Below are 20,558 nucleotides of genomic sequence, written 5' to 3'. Positions count from 1 at the left end.
TTTGTATGTCTCATGGGCATTCAGGAGGGGTTTAATATTTGGACGACTGACTAGGACCCCTTTAACGTCTTTGGACATTTACAATAGGATGGGTATCTGAACGTCTGACAAGGACCTGTCTTGGATGTTTATAGACATGCAACACAGGTTAAATATTTAAACATCTGTTTAAATTTTCATTTCATTTCATTTTCTTTCTAGGGAGCTTTTAAGACTTCTATGGATGTTCAAAACAAGTTTGGTATCTGAACGTCTGACTTGTACCTGTCTTGGACGTTTGTGGACGTGCAACACAGGCTAAGGGCCCCTCTTGGACTTCTGTGGACATGCAACACCGGTTATATATTTAAATGAATGAAAAGGGAACCTCTTGAACGTCTGTGGACATTCAAAGTTAGTTTAGTATCTGAACGTCGGGTTAGGACCCCTCTTGGACATTTGTGGATGTGCAACACGGGTCAAATATCTGAACGTCTGGCTTGGGACCCTTTTGGATGCCTATGGATGCGCACAACAGGTTGAATATTTGAACATCTGACTGGGACCCTTTAGGATGTCTGTTAATGTGTAAAAAAGGTTAAATATCTTAATGTCAAGGTAGGACCCTTTTTGGATGTTTGTGGACATGCAAGCAAGCTAAATATCTTGACGTCTATCCAGAACCCGTTTTGGACGTATACTAATGTAGGTTCAACATCTGAACCAATCTTTTTGTCATTATTATAAACTAAAATAGGTGTTTAAATTAAGGTAAATAATCAAATTGTAGTGAAAATAACAGTTAAGCACTTAGGCATTCAGTCATTAACAAAGATTAAGATGAAGAATAGATTAAATGAACTAACTATATAGCTCACATGGTAAAGTGCCTGCCTCAGCAGAATCCATTGCAGCTTTCATTTTGAACCCTGGAAGGAATTCACTAGGATGTCAGGACTGAAAATTAAAGAGACGTCTCAAAAATATGTCGCAAAATTTTTTATTTTGAACCATGTAAGAAAGTCACCTAGAGGTCAATAGTGAACGTTTAATAGACGTCTAAAAAAGGTGCTGCAAAAATGTTCATTCTTTCCATTTTTCCATTGGCTCTTCAGTGGAAGTCTTTTGAAAGTTCAACAGGGACGTATATTTGACATCTTTGAGACAGATGGGACAGGCCATCACTTGAATAGGTCAGGTCTTTACTGTTTGTTATATATTAACTATTCCCAAACCTCAAGTGTTTTAGGATTAATTTTTGTTCATTAAATGTTTCTTGGTGTTCTTCTCTGGCTTAAACAATATGATGTAACACTTTGGAGCAAATATACACAGTATCAGTCCAAAACTGGAGGCCAAAATGGCAAATATCTCCACAGCCACAGTAAATTTCCCAGGAGAGCTGACATACGCTGGTATAAAGGTGATCCAGACTGCACAAAATATCAGCATGCTGAAGGTGATCAGTTTGGCCTCATTAAAATTATCAGGTAGTTTCCGGGCTAGGACAGCTAACACTAAGCAAAAGAGAGCCAGTAGGCCTATGTACCCAAGTACAACCCAGAACCCAATAGCTGATCCTAATGCACACTCTAGGATGATTCTCTCCTTATATATAGTTAGGTTTTTCAATCGAAAAGGAGGATTAAGACACAACCAAATAGTACATATTAAAACTTGAATGAATGTGAAAGATACAACAGTTATCCTTTGCTGTAGAGGGCCGAACCATTTCATGACATTACTACCTGGGAGTGTAGCTTTGAAGGCCATTAACACGACTATAGTTTTCCCAAGAACACAAGAGATACAGAGGACGAAGGTGATCCCAAATGCTGTGTGCCGCAGCCTGCAGGACCAATCGGAGGGTGTTCCAATGAAAGTTAATGAACATAAGAAACATAGAGTCAGAGAGAAGAGCAGCAGGAAGCTCAGCTCAGAGTTGTTGGCCCTGACTATTGGGGATGTCCTGTGACGAAAGAAGATAGCCGCTGTTACAATGGCAAGACAGGCACCACCAACTGAGAATGCTGCCAGGATGATTCCTAGGACCTCGTCAAAGGAAAGAAACTCTACAGGCTTTGGGAAACAAGTGTCTCTCTCTGCATTAGGCCAGAACTCCTTGGGGCAAGGGAAACAATCAGGGGAATCTGAAATGAATAGGAGAGGGCTTTTAGCAGTAATAAAGTTGATGTTGTAGACATGTCTTAAAAAAGAGAAAAAAGGAAGGAAAGAAAAAGGAAAGAACATACCTGTAGTATTGCTAATCTCTCCCTCAGGACACGATATACAGTCATAACATCAGATGGGTTTTCCTTTCTGAAGCACTTTACGAGTTCCTGGAGGACAGCTTTCACTGCACATGGACACAGGCACCTGGCACATACATACATACAAACAAACTCACACATATTCTGGTGTGCCATGCAGGTTGATCAATAAAAGGATTGGATTACACATTTTCAAGATCGTCTTTAAACAATAGTCAAATGCCAATATGTGTATTGCAATTGTTATTTTCTTCCAGTAACAATTACTCTTGTTCATAGAAAAAGGCCCTTCTGTCACAGTGCTTCCTGTCTACTATATTTCTACATATACAAATATATTAAAAATCAGTATGCAAGCCTTCAGTCAGCTAATTTGCACTATGACGACAACAAGCATGCTGGCCAAAAGAGCCAGTCACTGCAGCCTCCTCTTCTCACAATCAGCTAACCTGCACCATTCTAGCCCCCAGCCTGTCATTGTCCAGTCTGTTAGGTGTCAGTCTTTGTCTCTGGCCTGCAGAGGGGATCCGCCTTTTTAGACTCTCCTTCCCAGCATTGAGAGGATTTCCGTCTTTGCCACTGGCCTCTGGCAGGGACCTGTGAGAGGCACTGCCTTTACTGCCAATTTTGCCAGTTCATTCAGCTTCTAGTAGCTTCGCCATCCGGTTGTCCTACTGCCCTTCCTCCAGCGCTGACCAGCCTATGTCACTGTACCATTCTAGCTTGTCCTTTCATTTAAGTTTTAACCAGTCTCTTCGTCCCCTTACCCAAACCCCAGAGTGACCCATCTGCATTGCCAGGGTCCAGGCAAATTTTGTACCCCTTTAGATCACCAAATTTGAAATTCTAATGCATTAGATTATTGCTGTTGGGCTCCTTACATGTTTGCCACCATTCATCCAAGTGAGATTCCTGTTGATGCGGAACTCCTGGCCCTCCGGCAGTGATGCATCATAAAGCCCTACTGTCACCATCTCAATGCTGCCACTCTCACTTTGTTGCCAGTTAACCAGCTCGTATGTGGCCACAGGATCCCCATTGGCATCAAATGACACATCATAACCATTTTGAGAAAAATTCACTTTCTTGAGCTGGCTAAGAACCTGTGAGGATAAATAAAGTTAGACAAGGAGGTAGAGAAGGGAAAACGTTAACCTAAATTTTATAAATTACATTATCATGGTAACATGACATTGGTTATGTTCATGTAATCATGTTCATTGACCTGTTTGGACTCCATCCTAGTGAATTTGTCACACTGAGCTGTAGAATTTGCGTCCTCACATGCTGCACTATGAATGGCATGTGCTATTGCATAAACAGCCTTGTACACCATGTTAGTGGCTCGGAGCTGAGATGTGTCAGTGTATGGGCTCTGTAGCGTCTGTATGTCTTCAGTTCCATCACACACAGTTTCTTCTTTGGCTGCATCTAAAAGCACACAAAGGAAAGGGAACATGTTTTTAGCATTGACAATATGTATGATTTTACTATGATTATTTTTAATTCATGATTTCTATTTTTTATTTAAACTGCCAACAATGCCTTAAAACATGTGTATCTATACTTTTCTGATTTATTTATAAGAAATGGTTCTTTTACATAAAATTTTGCAGACATGCTTTTGTCTACTTTCCTCAAGCTGATTCGTGCTGTGTTGGCAGTTATGTATACCAAGTCCATTTAACACAGATCAGTAATCAGATGTTATGATGTGAAGTCCAAAAGGCAAAAAAATGTCCATAACTTTTTAATTAATTACATACTTACCTCAGCTGTTCTAATAAGTGCAAATAAAAGCACCATTGAAAGCATTCTCACATACAGTTTCACTTCCTGGTTTGGGAGCTGCAATGCATACGAACAACAGCAGCTCAACCGGATAGTGAAAACAGCCAGCAGAATCATTGGTGCCCCTCTGCCCTTCCTGAAGGAGATCTACAAGCAGCGCTGCATCCACAGAGCTGCCGCCATCATTAGGGACCCTCATCACCCCTCTCATGGACTCTTCTCCCTCCTGCCGTCTGGGAAGAGGTACAGGAGCATCTGCTGCAGATCCACCAGGATGCTGAACAGCTTCTTCCCACAAGCTGTAAGGCTGGTGAAATGCACTGCGCCCCTTACCCACACACACATTCACACCCAACCCTCCCCCTCAGTAGGTCGGTCACCTCGCACTTAAAGCACTTTATTATAGACACGCTGATGTATGAATGCCATGTTTTTTTCTCGTTTAAATCATTATCTTTTTTAGTTGATAAGTAGGCCAGTAGGCCCACCACCCGCAGGAGGGTTCAGAAGGGGCCGGTGCGGTGTGATTTGGGTGGCTGTCCTGGGCGGGTGCCCCGGCGACCCAATCCCCGGACGGTGACTCTAGCCATGGGGACATGGAATGTCACCTCGCTGAGGGGGAAAGAGCCTGAACTGGTGCGGGAGGTTGAGCGCTACCGGCTAGAGATAGTCGGGCTCTCCTCCACGCACAGTCTGGGCTCTGGAACCCAACTCCTTGAGAGAGGCTGGACTCTCTTCTACTCTGGAGTTGCCCGCGGTGAGAGGCGGCGAGCTGGTGTGGGCTTGCTCATAGCTCCCCAGCTCAGCCGCCATGTGTTGGAGTTTTCCCCGGTGAACGAGAGGGTCGTCTCCCTGCGCCTCCGGGTCGGGGATAGGTCTCTCACTGTTGTTTCGGCCTATGGGCCAAACGGCAGTGCAGAGTACCCGGCCTTCTTGGGGTCCCTGGGAGGGGTACTGGAGAGTGCTCCAACTGGGGACTCCATCGTTCTGCTGGGGGACTTCAACGCTCACGTAGGCAGCGACAGTGTTGCCTGGAGGGGAGTGATTGGGAGGAACGGCCTCCCTGATCTGAACCCGAGTGGTGTTCTGTTGTTGGACTTCTGTGCCAGTCACAGTTTGTCCATAACGAACACCATGTTCAAGCATAAGGGTGTTCATCAGTGCACATGGCACCAGGACACCCTAGGCCGGAGGTCGATGATCGACTTTGTGGTCGTGTCATCTGACCTCCGGCCGTATGTCTTGGACACTCGGGTGAAGAGAGGGGCTGAGCTGTCAACTGATCACCACCTGGTGGTGAGTTGGTTTCGCTGGCAGGGGAGGAAGCTGGACAGACTTGGCAGACCCAAACGTACTGTGAGGGTCTGCTGGGAACGTCTGGTGGATCCCTCTGTCGGGGAGGTCTACAACTCCCACCTCTGGGAGAGCTTTGACCAAATCCCGAGGGAGGCTGGGGACATTGAGTCCGAATGGGCCTTGTTCTCCGCCTCCATTGTTGACGCGGCTGTTCGGAGCTGTGGCCGTAAGGTCTCCGGTGCCTGTCGTGGCGGCAATCCCCGAACTCGGTGTTGGACACCGACAGTAAGGGATGCTGTCAAGCTGAAGAAGGAGTCCTATCGAGCCTGGCTGGCTCGGGGGACTCCTGAGGCAGCTGACGGGTACCGGCAGGCCAAGCGTGCTGCAGCACGGGCGGTCGCGGAAGCAAAGACTCGGGCCTGGGAAAAGTTCGGGGAGGCCATGGAGAAGGACTACCGGTCGGCCTCGAGGAAATTCTGGCAAACCATCCGGCGCCTTAGGAAGGGGAAGCAGCACCCCGCCAACACTGTTTACGGTGGAGGCGGGGAGCTGTTGACCTCGACTGGGGATATCGTCGGGCGGTGGAAGGAGTACTTCGAGGATCTCCTCAATCCCACTGACATGTCTTCCATAGAGGAAGCAGAGGCTGGGGACTCGGAGGTTGATCCATTCATCACCCAAGCCGAAGTCACCGAGGTAGTCCGGAAGCTGCCCGGTGGCAAAGCACCGGGGGTGGATGAGATCCACCCTGAGTACCTCAAGTCTTTGGATGTTGTGGGGCTGTCTTGGCTGACACGTCTCTGCAACATCGCGTGGCAGTCAGGGACAGTGCCTCTGGACTGGCAGACCGGGGTGGTGGTCCCTCTATTCAAAAAGGGGGACCGGAGGGTGTGTTCCAACTACCGGGGGATCACACTCCTCAGCCTCCCTGGTAAAGTCTATTCCAGGGTACTGGAGAGGAGAATTCGGCCGATAGTCGAACCTCGGATTCAGGAGGAACAATGCGGTTTTCGTCCTGGCCGTGGAACACTGGACCAGCTCTATACCCTCAGCAGGGTGCTGGAGGGTTCATGGGAGTTTGCCCAACCAGTCCACATGTGTTTTGTGGACTTGGAGAAGGCATTCGACCGTGTCCCTCGTGGCATTCTGTGGGGGGTGCTTCGGGAGTACGGGGTCGAGGGCCCTCTACTAAGGGCTGTACGACCGGAGCAGGAGCTTGGTTCGCATTGCCGGCAGTAAGTCAGACCTGTTTCCAGTACATGTTGGACTCCGGCAGGGCTGCCCTTTGTCACCGGTTCTGTTCATTATTTTTATGGACAGAATTTCTAGGCGCAGTCATGGGCCGGAGGGGATCTGGTTCGGGAGCCACCGGATTTCATCCCTGCTTTTCGCAGATGATGTTGTCTTGTTGGCTCCTTCGAGCCGGGACCTCCAGCATGTTCTGGGGCGGTTTGCAGCCGAGTGTGAAGCAGTTGGGATGAGAATCAGCACCTCCAAGTCTGAGGCCATGGTTCTCGACCGGAAAAAGGTGGCTTGTTCCCTCCGGGTTGGGGGAGAGTTCCTGCCTCAAGTGGAGGAGTTTAAGTATCTCGGGGTCTTGTTCACGAGTGAGGGAAGGATGGAGCGTGAGATTGACAGGCGGATCGGTGCGGCGGCCGCAGTAATGCGGTCGTTGTATCGGTCTGTCGTGGTGAAGAGAGAGCTGAGCCGAAAGGCGAAGCTCTCGATTTACCGGTCAGTCTACGTTCCTACCCTCACCTATGGTCATGAACTTTGGGTCATGACCGAAAGAATAAGATCCCGGATACAAGCGGCCGAAATGAGTTTCCTCCGCAGGGTGGCAGGGCGCTCCCTTAGAGATAGGGTGAGGAGCTCTGTCACGCGGGAGGAGCTCGGAGTAGAACCGCTGCTCCTCCACATCGAGAGGAGTCAGCTGAGGTGGCTCGGGCATCTGTATCGGATGCCCCCTGGACGCCTCCCTCGGGAGGTGTTCCAGGCATGCCCCACCGGGAGGAAGAGACCCCGAGGAAGACCCAGGACACGCTGGAGTGACTATGTCACCCGGCTGACCTGGGAACGCCTTGGGATCCTCCCGGAGGAGCTGGAGGAAGTGTCCGGGGAGAGGGAAGTCTGGGTATCCCTGCTCAGGCAGCTGCCCCCGCGACCCGGCCCCGGATAAGCGGCAGATAATGGATGGATGGAGTTGATAAGATTTTAACTTGTTTTAATTATTTATTCCTTTTAGTACAGAAATGCTAGAAGCTGGTGAGAAACGGTATTTTCGTTTCAGCCTATGTATGAACATACATTTGTAAGAAATGACAATAAAGTGTCTTAAAGAAATGATCTGAGAATGTGATATTATTCTTTCTAATGTGTGTATTATTGTTTTTTGCTTTCCGTTTCACTTTTTTTAACCACAAAACATGCCTTGTAGAAACTCATATGGTACTGCTTAAATGTAATAAGAATTAAAACATGTGCTGCTCTATAGCAAAGTTATTCTTCAAACATTGAAATAGAAACAGAAGAATAGTGCTGTTATCTGGATAGACAACAGACCCACCTCCCCAAAAGTTAACAAAAATAAGAAAAAGAAACGAAAATACAATACAGTACTAAGAGCCCAAGGGTCATTGTTGTGCATTTTTAAGAGTTTGGTGATTCCACAATGTGTATCAACATTGTTCTAATAAATGTATAAAACATACTTAAAAGTAGGGCCAACTGGTTTAATCTATTTTCTTTTATATAAGCATCTCTTTCAGTTTTTGCCAAAAGATGTAATCACATAATTATGTCCACTGTGTTCTTTGATATCAATAGATTTCCCTCTCAGCAGAAATCTGGGGTTTGATCGTAAAGCAGCTGCTGACATTTTAACACAGGAGGCCCTCTCAAAACAGATAATCAACAAAACACAACCACATGGACCAGACTATGAATGTCAGCAATGTACAACTTTCTCACTTTTTCCCATCCTGCAGTTGAACGCACCCTCCCAGAACTCAGTGAGCACTGGAGAGGCAGCCACTTTAGTTGGAGACAGATCCAGCAAGAATTCTCTCAGACCTGGGATGACAGATTTTTGAATGCCAAATCCGATTGCTCCAGCACAGAAGTTGAACTTCAGCATTTCTCGGTTAGTTACCCAGGATTCACTGCCTATCCACTGGCGAGGTGGAGAAGGCTTGAGCGACAGCTCTCCCAGCAGGAGTGTTAATTCTGCAGAGGCTGTAAATGCCACAATAACCACAGCTGTCGACCTGCAGGGACATCATAGTAAATATTATATTATACCAAAACATTATCAAGATTCTTAAGATAAAGAACAATGAGAGTTAGGCTACCTGATTAATACAATAATGAATATGAGAGATAAAGAATACTTGCAAATTATAATTTTTTGTGTTGAATATAGAATATTGGTCTCATCATGTAATAGAACACACTTGATGAATAAATATAGGCCTACATTCCCAATTTGCCACTAAGATGATCAAATAGTCTCCCATCTTATGTTTGAACACTACATTTTTTTGTGGTTTTGCATGGAGATGTTCAGTGACAGCACAGGCAACAAAAGCACAATCAGTGATGCAGAAACCTGCGGATAACATCAGCTACTCTCCCAATTCTGCTACGTGGGTGGGTCCGATGTAAAGATTCAGAGTATTCAACACAGATCCCCTCCTTCTGTGCTGCCTGCAGGAAAGATGCCATGCCATTATTGCCATAGTCTGAATCTGACCGGACAGCACCTATCCAAGTCCAGCCAAAATGTTTTATCAGCTTGGCAAGTGCATCAGTCTGGAACTGGTCACTGGGGATTGTTCTGAAGAAACTCGGGTACTGCTGCTTATCAGACAGGCATGCACAAGTGGCAAAGTAGCTCACCTAAATAAATTCAGCATTGTAATAAATTTACAGGACAGAAAAAAAATCGGCACTGGCCAATATTGAAGAAATATTTTGAAACAAACTCATAATATTTACTTGAGGAATGTTGAAGGGCCCGATGACGCGGGACATGCTGATGGATAGCGTGGACTCAGACTCACCGACAATAGCCATCACCATACCAGATTGTGAGCAATTGTCACCAGTGTAAAACACAGGGTCCAGGCCATTTGAAAGCTGGAATGTCACATGCATCGCCACAGGCACTGTGGTGCATGAGTCATGGATCTGATAACCAAGTTTGATCCCTGGCAGCAGCTCTGTGCTGTTGTTAATCTCCTCGATGGCGAAGACCATTGTGCGCGAGAAGCGCAGTTCACGAGAGTCAATGCTGCACACAGAAACTCATTTAATTGTTCAAATCTTTATGTGATGAGGACACATTTTTAACAGATAAGACACAATTAAGCAGAACTGCTGTTCATGGGAATTATCACTGATGCACTGCAGCTGTGAACAAAATGTACATCACAGAGTAACCACCAGAATTCAAAACACAGGATTAGATATCAGTCCATAATGCACACATTTAAAAATAGTCAACATGTCGATCAAAAATGGCTTAATTTTTTTTTCTTATCCTGGTAATGAAACATACATTTGCAAAAGTTTTAAATATTATACATGAACTTTCATCATACAAGGCAAAACATTTCTAACCCCATATAGTATAACACCCTCTTATCCACCACGTTGCCCTCTTACTAACCTCCCTGTGCACTTTAGTGGCTCAGGCATGGTGGTGTAGTCATGCACCGGTGTATGCGTGTAGTGGTGAATGGCAAAAACACCACCAATAATGTAGTCACCATCCATTGAGAATACAGGTAGACGAGTGGTACCCTGGAGTTTACATTTCACAGATGAGGCCTCACTGCTGACCCCAGCACCAGTCCTTTCCTCTGTAAGCCCAGTGCTTTGTTTCAGAGCTGAGTTCAGCTCACACAAACTCAGAGACAAGATCAGGCCAATAAAGAGAGCGGAGATTTCCATCACTAAAGTGTCTGCATGCGAGCAGACTGTTTGCACAGGTTTATATAGATTTTCAGAGAAAAGCTTCCCCCCTTCTACTGTGCGTCAGAAAGCTATACATGAGAGAGCAGATTCCCTTTCGTTTTTGATGACCTGACGTTTGTTTTCTGTGGGTGACATGTAGAATTTCCCCCATTAAGAGTCACTGTCTCTCTTCTCCTCTTGTCAAGTTACCACTACAAGCACCAGATATCATCTTAATTTTGTCCTACTCTTAAACCTTTTTATCGTTTGAATTCATATTACATTTGTTTGTACCTATAGTTTAATAAATTCACATCTTGAACAGGTTATTTAAACACATTTTTAAAAAATCAGCAGAATTTTTGTTCCACTATGATTCATTTGAAAGAATGTTATCAACATATTGACACTGAACTCATTACCACGCACTTTTTAAAATTAAGTAAGCTTTTATTTAACATTTGACATTTGTTGCGAAAGAAGACAGTAAAAGGATATTCAAAACAAGACACTGAAATTTCAAGAAAAAAAATGCAACGTACAAAAGAAAAAATCCTACAAATATATATATATATTATTCATTTAACTGAAGACTGTGTTGAGCATTCCACTACTTTTCTTTTTTTTTTGAAGGAACAGATTTGAAAAAAAGTGAAGTTTGGTATCTGAACGTCTGACTTGTACCTGTCTTGGACATTTGTGGATGTGCAACACGGGCTAAGGGCCCCACTTCGACATCTGTGGACATGCAACACCGGTTATGTATTTAAATGTCTGAAGAGGGAACCTCTTGGACGTCTGTGGACATTCAAAGTGGGTTTAGTATCTGAACGTTGGACTAGGACCCCTCTTGGACAATCTTTTTGCCATTATTGTAAACTAAAATAGGTGTTTAAATTAACATAAATAATCAAATGATAGTGAAAATGGCAGATAAGCACTGAGGCATTCACTCATTACCATTAATAGACAGATACAATTAATAGCTATATAGCTCATGCGGTGAAGGGCCAACCTTCTAGGCAGAATCCATTGCAGCTTTCATTTTGAACCCTGTCAGGATGAAAAGAGGTCATTAAATAGATGTCCAAAAAAGATGTTGCAAAAATGCTGATTCTTTCAATTTTTACATTGGCTCTTCAGTGGACGTCTTTTGAAAGTTCCACTGTTATTTGATGTCTTTTGGACATATCTGTGCTTGGTGGGACAGGCCTGACACTTGAATAGGTCAGCTCTATACTGTATGTTTTATCTTAACTATTCCCAAACCTCAGATGTCTTAGGATTCATTTTTGTTCATTAAGTGTTTCTTGGTGTTCTTCTCTGGCTTAAACAATATGATGTAACACTTTGGAGCAAATATACACAGTATCAGTCCAAAACTGGAGGCCAGAATGGCAAATATCTCCACAGCCACAGTAAATTTCCCAGGAGAGCTGACGTATGCTGGGATAAAGGTGATCCAGACTGCACAAAATATCAGCATGCTGAAGGTGATCAGTTTGGCCTCATTAAAATTATCAGGTAGTTTCCGGGCTAGGACAGCTAACACTAAGCAAAAGAGAGCCAGTAGGCCTATGTACCCAAGTACAACCCAGAACCCAATAGCTGATCCTAATGCACACTCTAGGATGATTCTCTCCTTATATATAGTTAGATTTTCCAATCGAAAAGGAGGACTAAGACACAACCAAATAGTACATATTAAAACTTGAATTAATGTGAAAGATACTACAGTTATCCTTTGCTGTAGAGGGCCGAACCATTTCATAACCCTACAACCTGGGAGTGTAGCTTTGAAGGCCATTAACACTACTATTGTTTTTCCAAGGATGCAAGAGATGCAGAGGACAAAGGTGATCCCAAATGCTGTGTGGCGCAGCCTGCAGGACCAATCAGAGGGTGCTCCAATGAAAGTTAATGAACATAAGAAACACAGAGTTAGGGAGAAGAGCAGCAGGAAGCTCAGCTCAGAGTTGTTGGCCCTGACTATTGGGGATGTCCTGTGATGAAAGAAGACAGCTGCTGTTACAATGGCAAGACAGGCACCACCAACTGAGAATGCAGCCAGGATGAGTCCTAGGACCTCGTCAAAGGAAAGAAACTCTACAGGCTTGGGGAAACAAGTGTCTCTCTCTGCATTAGGCCAGAACTCCTTGGGGCAAGGGAAACAATCAGGGGAATCTGAAATGAATAGGAGAGGGCTTTTAGCAGTAATAAAGTTGATGTTGTAGACATGCCTTAAAAAAAACAAAAACATACCTGTAGTATTGCTAATCTCTCCCTCAGGACATGGTATACAATCATAACAGCAGATGGGTTTTCCTTTCTGAAGCACTTTACGAGTTCCTGAAGGACAGCTTTCACTGCACACTGACACAGGCACCTGGCACATACATACATACAAACAAACTCACACATATTCTGGTATGGCATGCAGATCCTTGACTAAAAGGATTGGTTTACACGTTTTAAAAAATTATCTTTAAACAAAAGTCAAATGCCAATATGTGTATTGAAATTGTTATTTTCTTCCTGTAACAATTACTCTTGTTCATAGAAGGAGGCCCTTCCCAAAGCTATTTCTGTCACAGTCTCTGCTGTCTACTACATCTCCACTTCCTGGCTGAGAAATTTGCTACCCAATGGGGACTCCTTTAAATATATTAAATATCAGTATGCAAGCCTTCTGTCAGCTAATTTGCACCATGGCGGCAACAAGCATGCTAGCCAAAACAGCAAGTCACTGCAGCCTCCTCTTCTCATAGTCAGCTAACCTGCAGCATTCTAGCCCCCGGCCTGTCAGTATCCAGTCTGTAATGTTTCAGTCAGCTCAGCTCCAGCCTGGTCAGTCAGCTAGTACAGATCCAGACAGTTCCCTTACTCATACTGCCCTAGATCAACTGTCTGGGAAGCCCTTCAGAAGGAAATGGGGCCTCTGCCAACTTTCAGCCTGCTACCCAGCTCCTCATCCTCACCACTGCCCTGCCCTGTGGAGGTCCTGCTGCCCAGTGAGCTTGAGTCCCAGCTGCCCAGGAGCCCATGCCCTGGCTGCCCATCATCCCTAAGCCTCTGCTGCCCAGTGACCCAGAACCTTGACTGCCAAGTGCTTAATCGACATCTATCCGTTCCTGTTGACACCTCTCCTGTTCCCATGCCAGCCGACACTCTCCTGCTCCTGGTTTGCTCAACACATCTGGTCCAGAGGCTGTTCCTGAGTCTGAGTTTGACATATACCTAATTCCTGAGTCTTTTGCTGCTGGTTCCCAGACATCAGTGTGGCTGATATCTGCTCCTGGTTCCATGTTGGTAACCTGGCCAACACCGTTCTTGATTCCATGTTGGGGATACAGCTGCCACCTTCTGCAAAGCCCCCATTCACCATCCCTGCTAAATCTGAGCCAAAACTTCATGAACCCCAGTTGACAGTCTGTGCTGACCCATCGCCAGACCTTCCATATCATCAGTTTCAACAGCCTGACCTCCAGAGTGGTTCCACTTCACCACTCACCAACCTGACCTCCAAAGAGATTCTGCCTTCATCACCTGCCACCACCTCAACGTCCAGAGTGGTTTCAACTTTGTCTCTGTCCTCCAAAGGGGAGCCGCCTTCATAGACTCTCCTTCCCAGCATTAAGAGGATTTCCGTCTTTGCCACTGGCCTCTGGCAGGGACCTGTGAGAGGTACTGCCTTTACTGCCAGTTTTGCCAGTTTACTCAGCTTCTAGTAGCTTTGCCCATCCGGTTGTCCTACTGCCCTTCTTCCAGCGCTGACCAGCCTATGTCAGTGTATCATTCTAGCTTGTCCTTTCATTTTAGTTTTAGCCAGTCTCTTGGTCCCCCTTACCCAAACCCCGGAGTGACCCATCTGCATTGCCAGGGTCCAGGCAAATTTTGTACCCTTTTAAATCACCAAATTTGAAATTCTAATGCATTAGATTATTGCTGTTGGGCTCCTTACATGTGTGCCACCATCCATCCAAGTGAGGTTCCTGTTGATGCGGAACTCCTGGCCCTCAGGTAATGATGTATCATAAAGCCCTACTGTCACCATCTCAATGCTGCCACTCTCACTTTGTTGCCAGTTAACCAGCTCGTATGTGGCCACAGGATCCCCATTGACATCAAATGACACATCATAACCATTTTGAGAAAAATTCACTTTCTTAAGCTGGCTAAGAACCTGTGAGGATAAGTAAAGTTAGACAAGGAGGTAGAGAGGGGAAAACTTTAACCTAAGTTTTATGAATTACATTATCATGGTAACATGACATTGGTTATGTTCATGTAATTGCTTTCATTGACCTGGTCAGACTCCATCCTAGTGAATTTGTCACACTGAGCTGTAGAATTTGCATCCTCACATGCTGCATTATGAATGGCATGTGCTATTGCATAAACAGCCTTATACACCATGTTAGTGGCTCGGAGCTGAGATGTGTCAGTGTAAGGGCTCTGTAGCGTCTGTATGTCTTCAGTTCCATCACACACAGTTTTGTCTTTGGCTGCATCTAAAAGCACACAAAGGAAGGGGAACATGATTTTAGCTTTGATATGTCCACAACTTGTTTAATTAATTGCATACTGAGCTCATGTAAAAACATCTTTTTACTATGATTATTTTTAATTCATGATTTCTATTTTTTATTTAAACTGTCAACAATGCCTTGAAACATGCATATTTATATTTTTCAGATTTATTCAGAAGAAATGCTTATTTTACATACAGTTTTGCAGACATGCTTTTGTCTATTTTCCTCAAGCTGATTCATGCTGTGTTAGCGGTTATGTATACCAAGTGCAGTTAACACAGATCAGTAATCAGGTGTCATGATGTGAAGTCCAAAAGACAAAAAATGTCCACAACTTTTTAATTAATTACATACTGACCTCAGCTGTTTTAATAAATGCAAATAAATAAATGATCTGAGAATGTGATATAATTATTTCTAATGAGTGTTAAATTATTTTTGCCTTCCTTTTCATTTATTTCAATCACAAAACATACCTTGTGGAAACTCATATAGTACTGCTTAAATGTAATTGGAATTAAAACGTGTGCTGTTCTGGCAAAGTTATTCTTCAAACGTTTAAATATAAATAGAAGAATAATGCTGTTATCTGAATAGACAAATGACCCACCTCCCCAAATGTTAAATAAAGTAAAATAAAATAAAAGTACAGTACTAAGAGCCCAGGGGCCATTGTGGTGCATTTTTAAGTTTGGTGATTCCACACTGTGTATCAATATTGTTCTAATCAATGTTTTAAAAAAAACAGACTCAAAAGTAGGGCCAACTGTTTTTATCTATTTTCTTTTATATAAGCAACTCTTACAGTTTTTGCCAAAAGATATAATAACATAATTAGTCACACTTATAAAGGAAAAAATATGTCCATTGTGTTATTTTGATATCAGTAGATTTCCCTCTCAACGGAAAACTGGGATTGATCTTAAATAAGCTGCTTAGATTTTAACACAGGAGGCCCCCTCAAACAGACAATCAACAAAATACAACAACATGGACCTGACGATGAATGTCAGCAATGTACAGCTTTCTCACTTTTTCCCATCATGCAGTTGAACGCATCCTCCCAGAACTCAGTGAGCATTGGAGAGGCAGCCACTTTAGTTGGAGACAGATCCAGCAAGAATTCTCTCAGACCTGGGATGACAGATTTTTGAATGCCAAATCCGATTGCTCCAGCACAGAAGTTGAACTTCAGCATGTCTCGGTTAGTTACCCAGGATTCACTGCCTATCCACTGGCGAGGTGGAGAAGGCTTGAGCGACAGCTCTCCCAGCAGGAGTGTTAATTCTGCAGAGGCTGTAAATGCCACAATAACCATAGCTGTCGACCTGCAGGGACATCATAGTAAATATTATATCATACCAAAACATTATCAAGATTCTTCAGATAAAGAAAAATGAGAGTTAGGCTACCTGATTAATAAAATAATGAATATAAGAGAGAAAGACTACTTGCAAATCATTATCTTTTGTGTTGAATATAGAGTATTGGTCTCATCATGTGATAGAACACACTTGATGAATAAATATAGGCCTACATTCCCAATTTGCCACTAAGATAATCAAATAGTCTCCAGTTTTATGTTTGAACACTACATGTTTTTTGTGATTTTGTGTGGAGATGTTCAGTGACAGCACAGGCAACAAAAGCACAATCAGTGATGCAAGAACCTGCGGATAACGTCAGCTACTCTCTGTATTCTGCTACGTGGGTGGGTTCGATGTAAAGATTCAGAGTATTCAACACAGATCCCCTCCTTCTGTGCTGCCTGCAGGAAAGATGCCATGCCATTATTGCCATAGTCTGAATCTGACCGGACAGCACCTATCCAAGTCCAGCCAAAGTGTTTTATCAGCTTGGCCAGTGCGTCAGTCTGGAACTGGTCACTGGGGATTGTTCTGAAGAAACTTGGGTACTGCTGCTTATCAGACAGGCATGCACATGTGGCGAAGTAGCTCACCTAAAGAAATTCACCATTGTAATAAATTTACAGGAAGGAAAAAAAATCAGCACTGGCGGACACAGAAGAAATAGTTTGAAACACATTCATAATATTTACTAGAGGAATGTTGAAGGGCCCGATGACGCGCGACATGCTGATAGATGGCGTGGACTCCGACTCGCCGACAATAGCCATCACCATACCAGATTGTGAGCAATTGTCACCAGTGTAAAACACAGGGTCCAGGCCATTTGAAAGCTGGAATGTCACATGCATCGCCACAGGCACTGTGGTACACGAGTCGTGGATCTCATAACCAAGTTTGATCCCTGGCAGCAGCTCTGTGCTGTTGTTAATCTCCTCGATGGCAAAGATCATTGCGCGCGAGAAGCGCAGTTCACGGGAGTCAATGCTGCACAAAGAAACTAATTTAATTGTTCAAATCTAGTTTCAACAGAAAAGACACAATTAAGCAGAACTGCTGTTCATGGGAATTATCACTGATGGCTGCACTGCATCTGTGAACAAAATTTACATCACAGAGTGACCAGCATAATTTAAAACATAGGATTAGATATCAGTCCATAATGCACATATTTAAAAATAGTCAACATGTCGATCAAAAATGGCTTAATTTTTTTTCTTATCCTGGTAATGAAACAGACATTTGCAAAAGTTTTAAATATTATACATGAACTTTCATCATACAAAGCAAAACATTTCTAACCCCATATAGTATAACACCCTCTTATCCACCACGTTGCCCTCTTACTAACCTCCCTGTGCACTTTAGTGGCTCAGGCATGGTGGTGTAATTATGCACCGGTCTGTGCGTGTAGTGGTGAATGGCAAAAACACCACCAATAACATAGTCACCATCCATTGAGAATACAGGTAGACGAGTTGTACCCTGGAGTTTACATTTCACAGATGAGGCCTCACTGCTGACTCCAGCACCAGTCCTTTCCTCTGTAAGCCCAGTGCTTTGTTTCAGAGCTGAGTTCAGCTCACACAAACTCAGAGACAGGATCAGGCCAATAAACAGAGCAGAGATTTCCATCACTCAAGTGTCTGCATGTGAGCATACTGTGTGTGTGTTTCCACTGGTTTATATAGATTTTACAGACAAAAGCTTCCCTCCTCCTACTCTCTGTCAGCCAACTATACATCAGAGGGAGGATGTCCCTTGGTCTTTGATGAAGTCTTCAATTTTTTAGCCACATGTAGAGTTTCTTCCATTAAGAGTCCCTGTCTCCTTTCCTCTCTTGTCAAGTAACTATTGTAAATACCAGATATCATAATAATTTTGTCCTCCTCTTATATCTTTTGAGTGCGTTGTTTTAACACATATTACATATATATGCATATAAACTTGAATAAACTCTCACCTTCAATGGGTCTTTTATGTGATTTAGTCACATTTCAATGACATTTTTTATGAAAAAAGATAATAAAAGGATATTCAAAACACAACACTGAAATATAGAAAATGAATAGCCTTTAAATGTAAATATTTTATTCATTTAATTGAAGATTGTGTTGCATGTGAAGTGCCAAGTGGCCTGACTTTTCCTTATGCCTGACCCGTAAATCTTGGAATTTAAATTTGTTATAACAATTTGAAAAATTTAAAACACTTTTTAATTTTTCTGCATTGTTCAGTAGTTTTCTGATTTAAAAAGAAACATTGCATGTACAAAAGTACAGGGGAAAAAAAACAATGCAACTTTTAATCGTAGAACTAGTTTGATCAGTTTGAGTCTTGTAAATTCCCTCTTCCTAAACTGCCTAGGTTAAAACCTTTCGAATGAAGTAAAAGCATTTTTGTACTCTTTTTGATCTGGGGAATTTGGATTCTGGGTCAACACCTTGAGCTTTTTGTCAAGTTCTTCGGCCCATCATGAGTAGTTCTGGCAGTGTGACAGAACCCCTTGTTCTGCTGTGGGAGTCACTGCCATTGGGGGGCAACCGTTGTTAATGTGGAGGCCTTGACTGCGACAATGTTTGGGAGTGTGATGTATGTGAGGTCTCATCCACATGAATGCCAGGACCCAAAGTTTGCCAGCAGAACAATGCATTGTAACAAAATGTAGCAAGAGCATGTAGCAACAAGAGTATTAAACTTTATATGTCAGTCGGTTTAATATTGCCATCTTAACTATTTTAAAACCTCAGATGTCTTAGGATTGGTTTTTATTCATTAAATATTTCTTGGTGTTCTTCTCTGGCTTGAACAATATGATGAAACACTTTGGAGCAAATATACACAGTATCAGTCCAAAACTGGAGGCCAGAATAGCAAATATCTCCGCAGCCACAGTAAATTTCCCAGGAGAGCTGACATACGCTGGGATAAAGGTGATCCAGACTGCACAGAATATCAGCATGCTGAAGGTGATCAGCTTGGCTTCATTGAAATTTTCAGGTAATTTCCGTGCTAGGGCAGCTAACACTAAGCAAAATCCAGCCAGTAGGCCTATGTACCCGAGTACAGCCCAGAACCCAATAGCTGATCCTAATGCGCACTCCAGGATCATTCTCTTCTTGTATATAGCAAGGGGGACTGAGCCCCAACCAAATAGTACATATTAAAACTTGAATGAATCTGAAAGACATCACAGTCAAGTAATGATTTTATTGTGTGTATTTTAAGCTCCCGGTGTGTTTTTAATTTGCAAAATTTCTGATTTTAGTGTGAAGTTTTATCTGTGTGTTTTTATTGCATGTATTGTACACTGGGAGTGTGTTGTGCTTTTATTTTTAAAATCCCATACTGGTTGTGACACCCCAAGGCACAATCACCTGCACCTGAGAGAATGAGATCGGCAGCCTTTTAAAAGCATCCAGAGGAAGCAGGAGACGGCAGAAGAGACAGGATGCATAGAGCGGGTGAAGGGGCAGGAGGCGGAGCAGGAACAGAGGGAGAGGTGCCGACCACAGTGGTCATGCCGGAGACACCGTTGGACAGAGAGGCCGGGTGGCTGGAGGTCAATGCCCAGTAGAGGATGACGGTGGTGGACCGGCGGAGCCAGGCGACTACAGGACCGTGAACACGAGACGTGTTGACGCTCTTCCTACGGGCCAGCAGAGCCACTCCCCCCGGCGTTCTGCACGTGTGCTGCAGCCCCTTCCTCCCACAGATAAGACTCTGAACTGTTTTATTGGACTTCCTCGCCCCTTAGTTTTAGCTTCCCTCATTTTAGCCTTTTCGCACCTTTTTACCAGCCCCCTGGTCTCACCATTTTTTATGGACTTTTACCTGTGGTTTTAACCTGATTTTATTCTGTGAATAAATATCAGTGTTTATGCTCCTCAAGTATCTGTTGTTTCTTGGTTTTAGCAATTGCTCTCTCGCCTGATTTTAAACTATACAATCATTTTCAATACACCTCTTTTTATACAAACAAACATACACCATAACCCCTCCACGTGACACATTACTACCTGGGAGTGTAGCTTTGAAGGCCATTAGCACTACTATAGTTTTCCCAAGAACACAAGAGATACACAGGGCAAAGGTGATCCCAAATGCTGTGTGGTGCAGCATGCAGGACATATCAGATGGTGCTCCAATGAAAGTTAATGAACATAAGAAACATAGAGTCAAGGAGAAGAGTTGTTGGCCCTGACAATTGGGGATGTCCGAGTTAAATATTTGTCTAGTTCACAGATGAGGCCTCACTGCTGACCCCAGCACCAGTCCTTTCCTCTGTAAGCCCAGTGCTTTGTTTCAGAGCTGAGTTCAGCTCACACAAACTCAGAGACAAGATCAGGCCAATAAAGGGAGCTGAG

General features: G+C 43.7%; 1 protein-coding gene and 1 pseudogene across 1 annotated transcript; both read right to left on the bottom strand.

The window, feature by feature from the left end:
* Positions 1-1,230: 1,230 nt before the first annotated feature.
* On the bottom strand, positions 1,231-10,112 carry LOC141012614 (extracellular calcium-sensing receptor-like; annotated as a pseudogene).
* Positions 10,113-11,571: 1,459 nt separating this feature from the next.
* Positions 11,572-17,649, bottom strand: LOC141019214 (extracellular calcium-sensing receptor-like). The gene is made up of 8 exons (XM_073494071.1): positions 17,543-17,649; positions 16,884-17,178; positions 16,495-16,784; positions 15,857-16,152; positions 14,598-14,803; positions 14,254-14,475; positions 12,555-12,678; positions 11,572-12,476 (listed from the first exon to the last, which is right to left on the bottom strand). Exons 1-8 carry the CDS (start codon positions 17,647-17,649, stop codon positions 11,572-11,574), a joined length of 2,445 nt encoding a protein of 814 aa, XP_073350172.1.
* Between the last annotated feature and the right edge of the window lie 2,909 nt (positions 17,650-20,558).

Source organism: Pagrus major, chromosome 2 (genome assembly GCF_040436345.1).
Source record: "Pagrus major chromosome 2, Pma_NU_1.0".
Lineage (NCBI taxonomy): Eukaryota > Metazoa > Chordata > Actinopteri > Spariformes > Sparidae > Pagrus > Pagrus major.
Note: the sequence above shows the minus strand (reverse complement) of the source record. Positions and strands in the feature narration are given on the sequence as shown.

What these genes read in the sequence shown, in the direction of transcription:
- LOC141019214 (XM_073494071.1), bottom strand. Translation starts at nt 17,649, where the DNA reads ATGGATGGTGACTATGTTATTGGTGGTGTTTTTGCCATTCACCACTAC. An exon ending in CCACTAAAGTGCACAGGGAG is followed by an intron (nt 17,179 to 17,542) that starts GTTAGTAAGAGG and finishes TTCTTTGTGCAG; the next exon opens with CATTGACTCCCGTGAACTGC. An exon ending in GGATGGATGGTGGCACACAT is followed by an intron (nt 12,679 to 14,253) that starts GTAAGGAGCCCA and finishes TGTATGTGCCAG; the next exon opens with GTGCCTGTGTCAGTGTGCAG.